Source organism: Vanacampus margaritifer, chromosome 6 (assembly GCF_051991255.1).
Source record: "Vanacampus margaritifer isolate UIUO_Vmar chromosome 6, RoL_Vmar_1.0, whole genome shotgun sequence".
In the NCBI taxonomy this organism is placed as follows: Eukaryota; Metazoa; Chordata; class Actinopteri; order Syngnathiformes; family Syngnathidae; genus Vanacampus; species Vanacampus margaritifer.
In genome coordinates, this window is record NC_135437.1 from 21,452,796 (window position 1) to 21,467,959 (window position 15,164).

The 15,164-nt window shown below is 39.7% G+C and overlaps 1 protein-coding gene across 7 annotated transcripts in view; it reads right to left on the reverse strand.

Moving 5' to 3' along the window:
- Positions 1-15,164, reverse strand: part of LOC144054240 (DENN domain-containing protein 2A) — a 44,743-nt gene that overhangs the window by 2,577 nt on the left and 27,002 nt on the right. For all 7 annotated transcript variants that reach the window (XM_077569485.1, XM_077569484.1, XM_077569490.1 and 4 more), the window contains 14 exons: positions 13,102-13,229; positions 9,532-9,644; positions 8,026-8,223; positions 6,897-6,990; positions 6,779-6,829; positions 6,533-6,714; positions 6,010-6,119; positions 5,050-5,119; positions 3,455-3,532; positions 2,884-3,024; positions 2,620-2,768; positions 830-1,007; positions 551-592; positions 338-443 (listed from right to left, as the gene is read on the reverse strand). In XM_077569485.1, coding sequence (XP_077425611.1) covers positions 338-443; positions 551-592; positions 830-1,007; positions 2,620-2,768; positions 2,884-3,024; positions 3,455-3,532; positions 5,050-5,119; positions 6,010-6,119; positions 6,533-6,714; positions 6,779-6,829; positions 6,897-6,990; positions 8,026-8,223; positions 9,532-9,644; positions 13,102-13,229 — 1,640 coding nt within the window. The remainder of the gene's footprint in view (positions 1-337; positions 444-550; positions 593-829; positions 1,008-2,619; positions 2,769-2,883; positions 3,025-3,454; positions 3,533-5,049; positions 5,120-6,009; positions 6,120-6,532; positions 6,715-6,778; positions 6,830-6,896; positions 6,991-8,025; positions 8,224-9,531; positions 9,645-13,101; positions 13,230-15,164) is intronic.

Below are 15,164 nucleotides of genomic sequence, written 5' to 3' on the forward strand. Positions count from 1 at the left end.
CTTTTTCTCAATCTTTTTGAGACAAATGCAAACTCTACCAGCCCTTGGAACCTCATTCCATCAGTCTATGTTGCTATTTTCTGTACAGTATTTTATTTATTTATTTATGCTTTTTCTATCAAAAAGAGAATAAAAATTACCTCGCCCGAGGCTCAGAGTTTAAGTTCTTCACATGCACAAGCGAACTCTAATACAATAAATTAAGTGCCGGCTATTTATTTAGATTTATATGAGCATAGCAAAAGTATGGAGACGCAGAATTATAAGAAGCAATTTTGCCAGCTTGGGGAACCTTACTCCACTACACCACCAAAGAAAATTAAGGCTCAATAGTCACCATTGAGCAGGTCTCCTTTGTCCGAGGCCAGCTCCCTCCTCTTCTCCAGTACATGTTCCAGAGCTGCCTGCAGCTTGTGAGGGAGAATGGAGTCCTCGTCGTCCATCTGTAGGGTGAAAAAAATGTACACTAAATGAAATCAATGAAAACACGCAACATCTGCTCCCATCAGTTCTAAGCACATTTTGGCTTCTATGCCTTTATATACGCTACCTGTCGTAGGAAGCGGCTGTTGCCAAGGTCGACCACCAGGACCTGCGAGAGATAGAAGTTTGATTCTCAAACCTGTATTGCACAGTGTAAATGTATTGCACATGAGTTATTTAAAATTGTACTAAATGTTGGGGGGGAAATGTACCACTAGAGGGAGCCGCCGTACCACTTTGGTAATAACTAGTACAAGTGATTCTATTATCTGTAGCTATTGTTAATGATGGTCAATGACATGGCAAAACAAACATAAAAAAAGCCTTCCTTGCCCTTTGTTCTTACCTCCTCTATAGGAAGCTCTTTAAGTCGAGGCAGCGAGCTGGAGAGCAGCCCGACGATGAAGGGGGTCGGCGTGCACACGATATCCAACATGGAAGGCGGCAGAACGGGAATATACGTGTGCTGCCAGGTGAACGGGTAGAGGAGAGCCACCACAGCATGGCAACACTGCGACAAGGTGCTGCCAAGACACAACAAGGAACCATGAGTTATACAACTGATATGCCACATATGTGACACTAAACGTGACATTTACATGATATCATTTGAAATATTATCAATTAATTTATTCCAAAGTTACCGTTGGCCATATAAATGTTTATTTATTCATTCATTTATTTTTTTTGATATGTATTACTAGCCATTGGTGTGCTAGTGGAGGCCTATTTGTAAGTTTTTTTTCCCATAATAAAAGTAAATTTGATCAATTTGTTTAAATTGTATTGTTGCAGGTCATCCAAGACCCTGATGAGTGCAAGCACGATTGAAATTGGATGGATAACACATGATGGTATTGGTGACTATTATGTCCCAAAAAAAGAAGTGCAATTGCACGTTTCTGCCACTAGATGGCGATAGACTACACTGGTTGAGTGCGTCTCTCAGTCGTGGAAGGGGGAAAACAAATGTATTTGTGGAACTGTTGGACTGTGAGCATGAGTGGAATATTGCACTCGGAAAAAGGCCCGGCAGCACACAGCTCGCTTCATCTGCTCTCATTTAATTCATTTAAAAAAAAAAGATTGATGAGAGCAAGGTTCCACTTGCTAGCTGATGAAAATATGCAGCGACCCTGATACTCTGAAAATGAAGTTGGCATAGAAGGAGAATAAATTCAGAAATGTTATTTGTTGCAAGAAAAAAAAGGAATCTTATGAGAATATTCTTTAATTAATTAATATATCTTTTTGTGATATGATGTTATCCATTCTGATGAAAACATTTTTTTTTTAAATATTTTTTTATCTCCTTATCTCCTAAGATTATGATTATTTTTTTCCCTGAAATACGCGATTATTGTCATAAAATTGCGGCTCATTTCTCACAAGAAAAAAAATGCAATTCAATCATCAAATATATTTTGTTTCTGGAAAATTTCAATTAAAACATATTTTACTTTTACTGTAATTTTACTCTTACGATTAATGTAAGGATTCCAATTTTTCCAGTCCATAAAAACATGTATCGTTTTGTTTTTTAAAACGCAGCGACATAATTCTTAGCTTCTAACACTAAGATTTTTGTATTATTTATTTTTTTCTTTTAAAAAACGTGTTTTTCTCCCTAAAAAGAGTAAAAGCGTCTAAATGCTACAAACTAAAAAAAAAAAAAAAAGTTATTTTAGGACGTGAATGGTATTTTTGCATTCCTGTGTGGCCCTAATCCTAATTTCCAGAGACGTGATATTACAAGACCTGTATTTATCGATGTGCATTTATCACATTTGAAGCACGGGGCACATGTTGTTTTCATTAAATCCCTGATTAAATGAGCTGCTGCCACTGAAGCTGAACCAGGTGTGGCACAGCTTGGGGCCACTGTGCTACTATAATGGCTGCAGCCTTTTAAAAGCTTGAGCGAGCTGTGTGGCCGCGTGAATCTTTCTCCTCTGGCATCCATGACACTTTCCAAAGAAGAGGCCATTGTTCCCCAGGCAACCGTATAACACCGCGGCATTCCTTCCTCTCACACTTGCTAGCTTCTTTAGAATTTGTTTGTCTGCTGTGAAGAATCTGACACGCCATGTTTCAGTAAAAACCGATTAGCTAATGCGTCTCAAGGAAGAGGCTAACCTGAGTTTGTCTGCAGTAAAGATGACCCGGCGCTCAAGAAGCAGGGAGGCGAACACTCGCAGGAGCAGGCGCAGACTCAACGAGGAGAAAAGACACTCAAAATCGACATGTTCCAGTCGAGAATCGGACGGCCGACACAGCTCGATCACCTGTGGCAGACGGGAAGACGGCGGGAGGTCACAACGAGATGTGAAAGTGACGTGAAAACCACCCACACATTGATGTGGTGTGATGTTTGAATTATCTTATCTTATCTTATCTCACCTCTGTCCCAGAGCCAGGGAGGAAGTTCTTGACACTGATGGTCCTTCCAGGAGCAGGAAAAGGTGCCTCCATGATTCCTCTCATGAAGGGCTGCACCAGCGCAGGTGAGATGGCCCTCCTCTTCTCCACCTCGTCCAGGATCTGAAAACAAAAGGCATTTCCATTCATTTCAATGGTCTGTCACCTTTTCCAAATGCAATTTACAGCATGATTATAAGATGTCACAAGACTGATTCATCACGAAGTGGTTGCAGTAGTTTGAACAAAGCTGCAAAGCGCAAGACCACTTCAAGGACATATTGACTCGCCACTTCAATTAAGCAATGGTGTGCGTAAACAGACATTTTAAAGTGGAAATGCCTGTAAATCTTTCATTTCCACTGTCGAAAACCACAGCAGCTGCGCACACACTCGCGTCGCCGCAATGAAGCCTGAACTACGAGGCTAGCCAGGGAACGAGACCGCACACGGGGGCGGGTGGGGCTTTGGACGCTGAGGGTGGTCATGCTGGTTCGCCTGTCTGTTAAAGCATTTTTTTGGTGTTTTTGGCGTGCGTCTGCTTGGACTGTACCTTAGAGAAGAGGTCAAAGCAGCCCAAGCGGCTGACGATGCAGTAGACCTCGGGGAGCCGACGGCCTTTACCGCTGGGCTGCAGAGAAACAGGACGGATGGACAGAGAATGTTAGCATTAGAAAATGTGTGTGTCTCAATACTGTGTAACTCATTTGCTCCCCAAAACGTATAAAAACATACTATATTAAATATTGTCATGGTCCCAAAAACGTATTTATACGTTTTTTTTTATTTTTAATGCTGGAGCATACAGAAGGCTTTGTTGTAGCCTCTGACCTGAAGAGGTCACTTATAATCTAATGCTAATTGCTGCAAAATGAAAACAGATACAAATGTACTTTTTTTTCCTAATGAAAGAAGAGACTAATATTTCTTTTGGTAGGTTCCATGTTTTTATAGCAATATAACACAATATTCTGTGGACCTTGCAAAATCAGTCAACAGCCAAGAGCGAAGGCGGTTGCGTCAGTGAAAATGCCTCGGAGTGAATGAGTTAGGATCGCAGCAACGAAAAATGGAATTATGACAATGATTCTTATGTAAGAGCTGCGCTTTATAAACATGTTAACATCTAGAGTACAGCTAACCACTACTATTGGCGGAAGATAGGGACCAACCCAACCCCAGCCGTAAATGGCAAAAAAATCCACAAAAATACTTTTTAATTGCATATAGATGCCACAAGATGGCGGCAAAGCATTTAAAACTGACAGGATCATAATGACCAAAACCATGCATCTAGCATGTACACAATTATGAACCCATGTTACATAAATAGCTGCATTTAATAGTTTGATTATTCAACAGAAACAAACCACCTTTCACATGAGGCTCATCAATAGTTTTAGCTAGCATTCTACTAGCCTAACTAGAAGACTACCACAAATTGATGTGACATCACACATGGACAAAAATGCTCACTAGCACATTACACATTTAGCATCGACACATAATAATAAACGATGCAAGTGTCTGCATTGGAAGAGAATAACAACACCGATATTCCACAAGATGGCGCCTAAGTATACATTTTTATTGTTTTTTGGCCAGAGCACAAAAACTGCCAATAGAAAAGATTTTCAGCTAATATCAGAATTTGTGAATGCCGAAGTGCAAATATGCACGGGTTAACTGTATTGGTAATTGGTACCACATGCGAGCCAGGGGTATCTGAGTTGTATAAAAAAAAAATGTTTTTTTTTTCACTCAAACTTTTATATTGTGTGTTTTTACATATTTGTGACTGACTGCTACCATATTCGATAAACAGCCATTAAAAATGTAGAGTGTTACTTTATTTTAAGAGAGCAAATGTACAAATTCAAAAACACAAATTATTCTTTCCACACTATATGTCTCTATTTTTTTACGCTTCATGTGTTCTGAAAAGTGCATTGTGAGATTTGCACCTGTGAAAAAAAAATAAAAATAAAGTTTAGTTCTTTAAGACCACCTCCATTTTGGAAGACTCCTGGAAATAACCCTAAAGTGACCTATTCAGACCAAAAACGATTCCTTACTATTCCAATTCTCGGAAAGAAAATCTGGCCTGCTAGCGGAGGAAAAGTTAGCGAGACCAACATTAGTACGTACCAGTAATCGTCTGCAGTAGCCAAATCGACGACTTCCATCCTCGCCAGTCAGCACAAATGAAAATGTCTCACTAGAGATATGAAAGAAAATCACATGATGAGACTTATTTAAAGCATTTTTTTTTAAACACAACTAGTACAAGTATGCATTGATCTCTGATGTATGTAGGTGTGTGACCACTTCACCCATGTATCATTTACTTCCAGCTAATTATTAGCCACTGCCGTCTGGGCCCGTCTGTCAAAACAATGTGAGCCTTGAGCCGTTTCAACTGAAACCTCCCAGAAAGAAAGGTGTTCTTGCAATATTAAACCCTGGAAAACCTACGGGGTCAAATTTGGCCCCTATAAATTCTGCTACTCAAATAACAAAGACCTTTTTTTTTTTTTTTACAAATTTAACTTCAAAAGTCCAGAGTGCCACTTCTGACCCCTGCATGGGGCCATCTAGTGGATGAATATTGCACTTACATGAGCCAGAGTGGTGGTGACAAGATGGCTGGCAACAAACATGCTGTTTTGTTGAGCTGGAAATCAATCCAAACAAAACCATCTTCTCAGCAAACCATCAGATGGTAAAATTGTGTTTTTTTTTGTTAATCTATTTCATATCATGTTGCACAATGCCTAGGAGTATGTTTTATATATATATATTTTGATAAATTAGCAACTCTGAGCTAGTTAAAAAAAAAAAGGGTTAAAATTGAAAAAACATATATTTTGGTGTTCAGTGAACTTATAGCAGTCATTTAATGTATAATTCATAATTTTCCAAAGAAGAAAACGGTTCTTGGGTTCTCCAGGGTTAAACCAAGTGTGGGTTCCAAATTCATGTCATCATTTGACATCTTTTCAGAGCCTCCACCTTTAAAAGGTGTTCAGGTCGTTTCCAGTTTGCAAGTTAACCGGTTGCTATTTGCAACCACGCTAACAATGCGGATAATTGCACGCCATGACTGACCTGGGGAAGTTGTCGACAGGCGCCCAGTCTTTGGCGTCGGGGAAGCAGAACTGAGGGATGACCTTCAGCTGGTCTTCTGTCTCCCGCATGAACTTGAAGCTGCGTTCAAGCTGGATTGGAAAATGCAACAACGTTATCATTATATTTTCTCGAAGAGCGCTGGTAATAGCGTCAGTCTTTTTTGATAAGCGGTTTTCACTGCCAACGCAAGTTACTGCACCAAACTGTTGCGGTGGTTAAGTGGTTCAGCAATGAATGGAAATTGTAGAATTAGCTTAATTTCGTTTCCACGGAAAAATATCTGCCAGGTGTCAGAAACTGGCAAGTGTGCAAAGTCTTTTTTTTCCCCCCCGGTTCAGAAATGTTTCTATAAAACAATAATAAAAAAATAACATGACATTTGTAGTATTACTTTGTTTTTATGTAACTTTATTTGTTATTAATAATTATAATAATAACAATAATAATAATGTTTTCATCACCCTTTTTAGACCTCTAATTGGCTAAACTCATGTTTGTTTACTTTGAGAGGGAACTGCTGCGTGACTTCCGGCAGATAAGGAACTCCAGCTTTGGTCTTGTGGAGAGCCACCACAATGAAGTACTCAAATAGTTTTCTGTCCTCCATTAGATCCCTGTCCAAGGTCCGGTACCGCCCCGTCTGTCTCAGCATGGACTGGACCGACACCAGCCTCTGGCTATGAGCTAAAAGACAGCAAAAATGAGATACAAAAGTCTTTCCCACACAAACGTAAGCGCTGTTTCTCACCTTTTAATTTCTCCTCCGTGTCACTTTCTGACTCGCTGTTATCGTCGGTCACTACGTTTAAAAACAGGCGACGTGAAATTACGCTCCCACAAAATAAAGCTTTTAAGTAATGCCTCACCTCTCCCTGAGCTGGACTCGGTGGACTGCGACACCTTCTTCATGCGCTTTTTTCCTCTCCGAGCCTCAAAGATACCATTGATTTTCATCACCATCTGGAGGAGGTCAACAAAATAGATCTTTGACTACTTGATCTAATAAACAAAGTCTGCCAGGCCCTAACTCATGTTTTCAATGAAGCCTTTAAGGAAGCGATTTCCTGGCATGCACTTGAAAAAAAGATAGTCAGGCAGTCAATTTGTTAGTTATTATGGTATTGTTATATTTATTGTGTTTTATGTTTAATGTTTGATCTTTAACTCATTCACTCCCAGCCATTTTCACTGAAGTAACCCCCTTCGCTCCCGGCTGTTATACTGGATTTTGACTGATTTTGCGAGGCTCACAGAATATTGTGCTCTATTGCTATAAAAACATGGAACCTACCAAAAAAAAGATTACAGTCTCTTCCTTCATCAGGAAAAAAAAGTATATTTCTATTTGTTTTCGTTTTGCAGCAATTAGCATTAGAATATAGCTAAGTTTAATCATTATTCACAAATCTGTTTAAAACAGTGGGGAAAATAGCTTTTTTTGCAACATGGCCCTGGTTGATCTTTTACACTCTGCTGCCACCTGCTGGCAGTTTTTGTAATAACTACGATTGCTTTAAGCATTCTCTTCAGTTTAGAGGCTGCATTAATGCCTTCTGTATGCTCTAGCATAAAAAAGCATAAAAACGTATAAATCATTTTTGGGGGACCATGGCATCATTTAAATTCGAACCTTTTTTTAAGTTTTTGGGAGCAAATGAGTTCATATGCACAGAACTTTGTTACAGCTGTGTTTGATTTTTAAAGTGATCTAGAAATAAAAATGAATTTAATTAAGGGTGAGTGATTGAGAGCTTAGGGACTTATAAGGCATAAAAAACATGGAGGCAGTAATATGGTGGAAGATAAACCAGGGGAACAATAACAAAAAAGATTTGGAGAAGAAAGACATTTCTCAGTTATGAAATGGCCTTTGTTTGTTTTTTAGGGTACAAACAGCGAAAAGGCTGCTCTAGCTACACGTTGTATTAAATATTACCCATCAGAAAACAATCTGGGGTGTAGAATAAAAGAAAGAGGGCCCGCGTAGAGCGATACCTTAGGGATTTTCCTCCGCCGTCGGTTGTACGGGTCCCCGGAGAGACACGGGGTGTCATCGGGGCTGCTGGGCGTGGAAGGCGGGCTAGCACGTGACGGTGAGGACACGCCGGCGTCCCTGTTGGTCTTACGTAACTCCAAGATTTTGAAACTCCGTCGCTCCGAGTTCTGCCTGAAGAAGCCGGGCTTGGAGCACAGCTGTTGGCACACAGACAGGAGAAGCTATGACTTGATTTGCTATTAATTAGACCTCTTTGTGTATTCCTATTCATTCATTCATTCATTTAAGAGCCCACGCTCAATAAATCAACCAATATCTTAACCACAGTTTACTTTACCTTTGTTTATTATTTTATTTTTATTTTTTTCCTGGAGAGCTCAGTATTGTTCATTCGGTAATTTTACCGATTTGACATGTCATCATCATTGCTCTCTTTTTTTTTATTTTTATATATATATATTTTTTATATTTTTATTATTTTTTTGTATGTGGGTGAATATGTGTATGTGCGTGCGTGCGTGCATTCATTTTTTTTTTTACTTGTAGCCATTTGAAAAAATAAATAAATGAACAAATAAATAACAAGTCTATTTTGTCAAAGTAAGAAACATAAAGAATAGATAGTGTGTTTGTAAATGTAGGGATTAAAAGTAAATAGTCACCAGAAAAATAACTACAGACGCTCCCCTACTTACGAACATTCGAGTTACGAACAACGGTACATACGAACATTTCTGCGCGTACAGTATGTCGAAAAATGTTCGGAAAGAGATGCTGTAAGTTAGATTTTGTATTGCGCGTAGTGCTTCTTTCCGCCGCTAATACCGACGCTTGGCGCTGTGAGAGCTCATTGGAGGCTGAGCAACGTGGCGAGGAGGAGGAGGAGGAAGAAACGCCGGTCCCCATGAAGCAGGAAATAACTTTTGAAGCCGATTCCAGCGACGACGAAGAATCTCTCATGATATAAAATCCTCCTCTTCCTCCTCCTCCATCATCTCCTTAAGCATCGAGTACATCTTCCAAAAGTAAGTTAAACGTCATTTAATTTATCTTATTACGTACATGTACATACTGTGTGTGTCTCTCGCTCTCTCTCTCTAACATACGTAGTACAGTACACTACTGTACGTATTCTCTCCATTTTATTAAAAGTTTTTTTCAGTACAAACCAATGCAGGTTACTTGTACAAGCCTTAAACATACTTAGATAAACCTTCAATATACTTATATAGGCTTTAAACATAAATTATAATACAAAATATAGCACTGAAGCAACTTACGAACAAATTCACCTTACGAACGATCGTCCGGAACGTAACTCGTTCGTAAGGTGGGGAGCGTCTGTACGCAAGTTAGGTATGATTGCCTGATCAAATTGACGAAGTGTATTTGTACTCCCACAAGTGGGCGTGTCCCATTCCTTACCCAAACTCAGCAGGGATAACCCCAGCTGACCCGCGATCCCAATAACGCCAATACTGGATGTCATCAAAGTCTTGCTGTACCTTAGTTGGAGTATCAGGAATGGGCGAAGAAGAGGCAGGTGATACACATTTGCTCCCAAGGAAATTTCTCTCCAGCTCAATGTCTTCGTAGGGATTCTCCTTGGACGGAGGGTCTTCGGGAAAACAAAAACAGAAAACACCTAGATTACGAAATAGCCTCTTATAAAATCACCCCCAAAAATCTTTCCATATCAGCCAGACGATTCCAACTCCAGATGTGCCGAGAGCTCGCAGACATAGCGGCGTGCTTACTCAGCTCATTGCGGCAATGCGGGGAATCAAACGGCCGCGCCAACGCCAACAAAAGTAGCATTTTCCTTCTGATTTTTATTGCGCCTCATATTTTTAACAACCCGTAATAGCATAACCGTCTCTCAATGGATTAGAACTCCAAAGAGAAAATGTGCGTCTCATTCGAAGACGATTGAGTTATGACTTGTCTTAATCCAAACACTTATTGGAACTGAAATGTGAGACGTTTTATGGAGGAGTAAGTTTAAAAAGACGGTGGGGGGGGGGGGGGTGATGTGGCGATGGTGTCATCCAAGAAGCTCTAATCACTCGCGATGATGTCACATTTACAGCATATTGCTCATAGCTCACTGAATTGGAAATACTGCAGTGTATTAACAGGCATGAATTTAATCCCCAATTGATTCTCAGTACAAATATCAAACATCACATAACATTTATTTGGCCTGAGCTAACTCTTCTCCCACATTGATTTATATGACGGTGACTCCACCAGGTGCCGTCAGCGGTTATCTTGCTGATTTAATTATGAATACACCTCTAATGTAATATTTAATTGGCTATGTTTTTTTCTGTATTATTGCTCATTAGACGTCCTTTCAAAAATAAATGTTAATACAATGAATGCTACCATCTACAGGACATTACAGAAATTGTAGTTGAAAAAATTTCACTTTTACAAAGACATTATGGTAAAATGACTGTTAATTTCTCAGTAAATATTTTTTTTCTCATTTTTAGGGAGGTTTAAAGTTGAATTTTACATTATATTCCATTAAATAACAGACAAATATTTGTAAAATTACGATACATTTGTAAACGTATTTTAACAATCAATATATGTATTTCTAATGGAGTTTTTTTTTTGTAAAAGAACAGAAATATTGTGCGTTTTTACAGTTACAGTGGTTTCATGTCAAATCGGAGTTTATTTTTGTAAATTAAATGATATTTTTAAAATAACTGTAAAGTAACAAGTAAAATTCTGTTATATCACAGTGTTTCTTTTACTGTGTAGATTTACTGCCGGTGTTTGTGCTGCGTGCATTTGTACCAATAAGTCTACATTGATGACGTAAAGCCGTAGTCTGTTTGCGCTATTGCGGCGTATATCCACTTGAGAGCAAAATCTCAGAGAGACCTTGACTTTTACTCAATAACGGACCAGAAAAGAAGTTGTGTCATCGAACATCATTAACTCTGAGTCATACAAGTGCACAATCGAGTTAACTACTGCTCGTTGCGAAAACAATAAAAAGCAAGTCTTGAAAGGAAAATGACAAAGGCGTAATGCACTTTTTATGATCGGAATGCAAATGTAATTAAGAGTTACACTGACTACTGTTAACGATAAAAATGTGAAATCAGTCTGTTAACATTGACAACCGGGAATGATGTATAATTCTCCTCCACGCCTTGTTGACTCGTTTTTCCTTCACCCGACATTTCGTGCGACTTACGAAGTGTACCCCCCAAGCCCCCCCTCCCCTCCCACCCCGTTCCTTTCTTAAGTAAAACGGCACACAATTTTTCAGCACTGCAATAATCTCCAGTGTTTTCGCGTGCACGCTGTGCACATGTGGCTTTGCATCTCAGTCTCCCAGGAATGTGTCAGGATGCGCATACTGATGACACTTGCTTTCCACTCCATCTGGAAACACTGACAGACATGAAGACGTTACACGTGGGGCCTCCTGAAGAGAGCTGTGTCTGTCCACACGGTCTAACTTTCCTGCCTTTGACTGCATCGGGGTGGCTTAATACAAAGTAGTATTGCGCAATAATGTTGTTGTTTTTTGGGGGGATTGTTTCTGTGATCACAGTTCGTGGTATATTTTATGGCTTTAACCCAGGTATAATATGTAAAAATTTAGGGAGGGCGTCAATTACTCACATTTGGGGGGGGGGCTTTCATTGTGTTTTATTTATTATTATTATTATTTTAAGCTTCTAAAAGCAGCCCAAATAAACACAGCCAGTTGAGGAACTTTCTAGTAGTTGAAACTAGCTTCTTATAACAATGATAATGTCTGCAATTTGGAAATATGTTTATGCGGAAAGTGGACAGCGTACAGGGTATCGGATTGGAACTGAGAATTGGTAGATCCTCAAATTCAAGTGACTCTGACTCGGGTGCAACAAAAAAAACGTGATTGGGAAATCCCCAGTTACCGTAACGATTCATACGCTAAACCAATTAAAAAGGAATTCAACCATTAAATCACTAGCAGACATGTTTTCATCATACCGGAAATACAACTACTTCCTTCTTCTGTGTTTAACTCTTTGACTGCCAAAAACGTTAAATAATGTTTAGTAAAATCCTATGGAGGAGTGCCAAAGACGTTAAAATACGTTTTTTTCAAAACAGAGGTGAAACTAACCATTTTCTATTGTTGATTACTGAAAAAAAATAAGGTAGAAACAAACTTTTTTTTCTGATGAAAGATGAGAGTCCAATCTTTCCTTTGGTAGTATGTGTGTTTCCATAGTCCAAACACATAATTTTCTGTGGACCTTGAAAGATCAGTCAAAAATGCTTAAATCGGCTGGCACCCAAGGCATCCCTTTTCTGAAAACGTCTGGCAGTCAAAGAGCTAAGAATCATGGGAACTGTCCGGTAGTCCTAGTAGCCTAATGCTACCCGTCGCTGGTCATACCCAATCAGGCTGAGCTTTTCTGGCGGCATATTTCCAATATTACAATGTGGGACCGCCGCGAGGTTAAACAGCACAGCCAGCTTCCAACAGCTGCCGTAGCCAAGGAAAAATAAGTTGAATAATGCTGAGTGCACTTTTTTAATTTACCACTGTTGAACTGTCAAGTCAAGATACAGTATATTTAGCATTAGCTAAAGAAAGAACAAAAACAAATTGACTAGACATTAAATTTGTTCTAAATGGTTCCTGGTGAGAATTTATAGTGGGTGAATTGATTCAACTTCATTTTCAACCTGCATTAATTACTGTGAATGCCAACTTTGAGGGGAATAACATTGAATCTATTGCCAGTAATGTGTTGTGGCTTTCGCCCAATAAATTACCCCCTGTCGTCAGTCCCAGCATACGATAGCACCATTATATGTTATGATATTAAACAGTCTCGAGGTGGGGTTGGTACAACACCGCAGACAATAAAGCAGGAATGTAGGTCGGGTTTTGGCATCTCATTTTTAATAAAAGTAGAGCAGTGTGGCTCTAAATTAAAACCACAGCAAACACGGCTTCACGGCTTCACCTCTTCACCCCCCCTCCCCCCTCCCTCTGTGACACACATGCAAAAGAAACGCATTTAATATGCATCAAGCGTATTGTTTACCAACGATGTCCTCGTAGACATTCTCCTCCGATAAAGTGCGTGTGAGGCCCAGGCGGGACTGAGCGTACCAGTCAACCCTGCAGCTTTCTGAAGACGACTGGAGCAGGTCCTCAAATTCATAAGACTTCCTGAGGAGGACACGGAAACATGAATATTATGACGAAAAAATACCAGGTGACGATTGTGTCCCACACAAGCGTCATCATTTTGCAGTTTTAAAGATTTTTTTTTCTAAAAGCATCAATTCAATTTAAACACACGTTTTCACTAAATACATCACAAAAGATAATTTTCAATACATTTTTATATAGTCTTTATTAGAATTACCAAAATTCTCAATTTAGGTGTCAAACTGAAAACATTTGGGAAAGCAGACAAAAGACTTCAAGAGAGTGCAGCCTCCACATACGGTGTGGAATGTAACTGAACCAAGCCAAGCTTCAAGTGCACAAGAATTCAGGTCATTGTGGGGAAGGGCTTTTGCATACACAATTTTTTATTGTGCAAAATCAATTCTTGGTAACACATGTGCAATGTGGAAAAAGGCCTTATACAGTATATGATGTTTTCGTGCCAACACTTTTTTTTTTAAAGAGAAGCAAGGGGCCTCTCTTTGACATGGCTCACACTGCTACATCTCCAAGTGAAGCTAAAAGATGGAATGAGTTATTTGTACATTCCTTACATCCAACCGGTGAGCTAATTCTGTGGGATAGCGAAACTGTGTGTGATGTCACCGCCCTGGTGATTGCGATGTACAGCAGATGTTGTTAGGGGACGTTCACGTTGTTGTTTGTTTGGGTTGAACAGGTCATCTAAACATCCTATTCAGCCGCAGAAGCAAATGCAGTACAGACGCTCCCCTACTTACGAACATTCGAGTTGCGAACAACGGTACATACGAACATTTCTGCGCGTACAGTATGTCGAAAAATGTTCGGAAAGAAATGCTGTAAGTTAGATTTTGTATTGCGCGTAGTGCTTCTTTCCGCCGCTAATACCGACGATTGGCGCTGTGAGAGCTCATTGGAGGCTGAGCAACGTGGCGAGGAGGAGGAGGAAGAAAACGCCGGTCCCCATGAAGCAGGAAATAACTTTTGAAGCCGATTCCAGCGACGACGAAGAATCTCTCATGATATAAAATCCTCCTCTTCCTCCTCCTCCATCATCTCCTTAAGCATCGAGTACATCTTCCAAAAGTAAGTTAAACTTCATTTTATTTATCTTATTACGTACATGTACATACTGTGTGTGTGTGTCTCGCTCTCTCTAACATACGTAGTACAGTACAGTACTGTACGTATTCTCTCCATTTTATTAAGTTTTTTTCAGTACAAGCCTTAAACATACTTATATAAACCTTCAATATACTTATATAGGCTTTAAACATAAATTATAATACAAAATATAGCACTGAAGCAACTTACGAACAAATTCACCTTACGAACGATCGTCCGGAACGTAACTCGTTCGTAAGGTGGGGAGCGTCTGTATTGTGCATCTCGTTACTCATACCGGCGTTGATGACACTTTTCACTTCTGATACGATTCCGATATTGATCAGATATCAGCAGGAATGATACTGTCATGTTTGGATTCTGTTTTCCTTGCGTGTCTTCCTTGGTCTTGTGAAGTGTGATCCTGCCCTTCCTTGTGTGATCCAATCAGTGCCCTCAGCCACTTGTGTCTTGCCCCAGGTGTGTCTTGTTGTGTCGTTAGCGTCTGTGTAATTAGTCTGCTGTCTCCCCTCTGTTGGTGTGGGTTCATTGTCTTTCTCCATGTCATGCCGCTCGTTTTTGCCTTGTTGTTCGCCCCATGTTTTGGTTCTTGTTTTTGGTTTAATTAAAATCCCTCTTTTGATTTAACCTCGGCCTCCTCGCCCTGTCTTCCCGCATTTGGGTCCTCAAGCTCCCCCATCGTGACAGATACATGCTTTTATTTAATTTCTAGTATGAAATGTTAGAAGTCACTTGATCAAGCGATACTATTCAAACAAAGAATAATATTCAGCAAATGTAGTTTTGAGAAAGTATAGTATGACGCATTTATTCCAATCTTTGGGG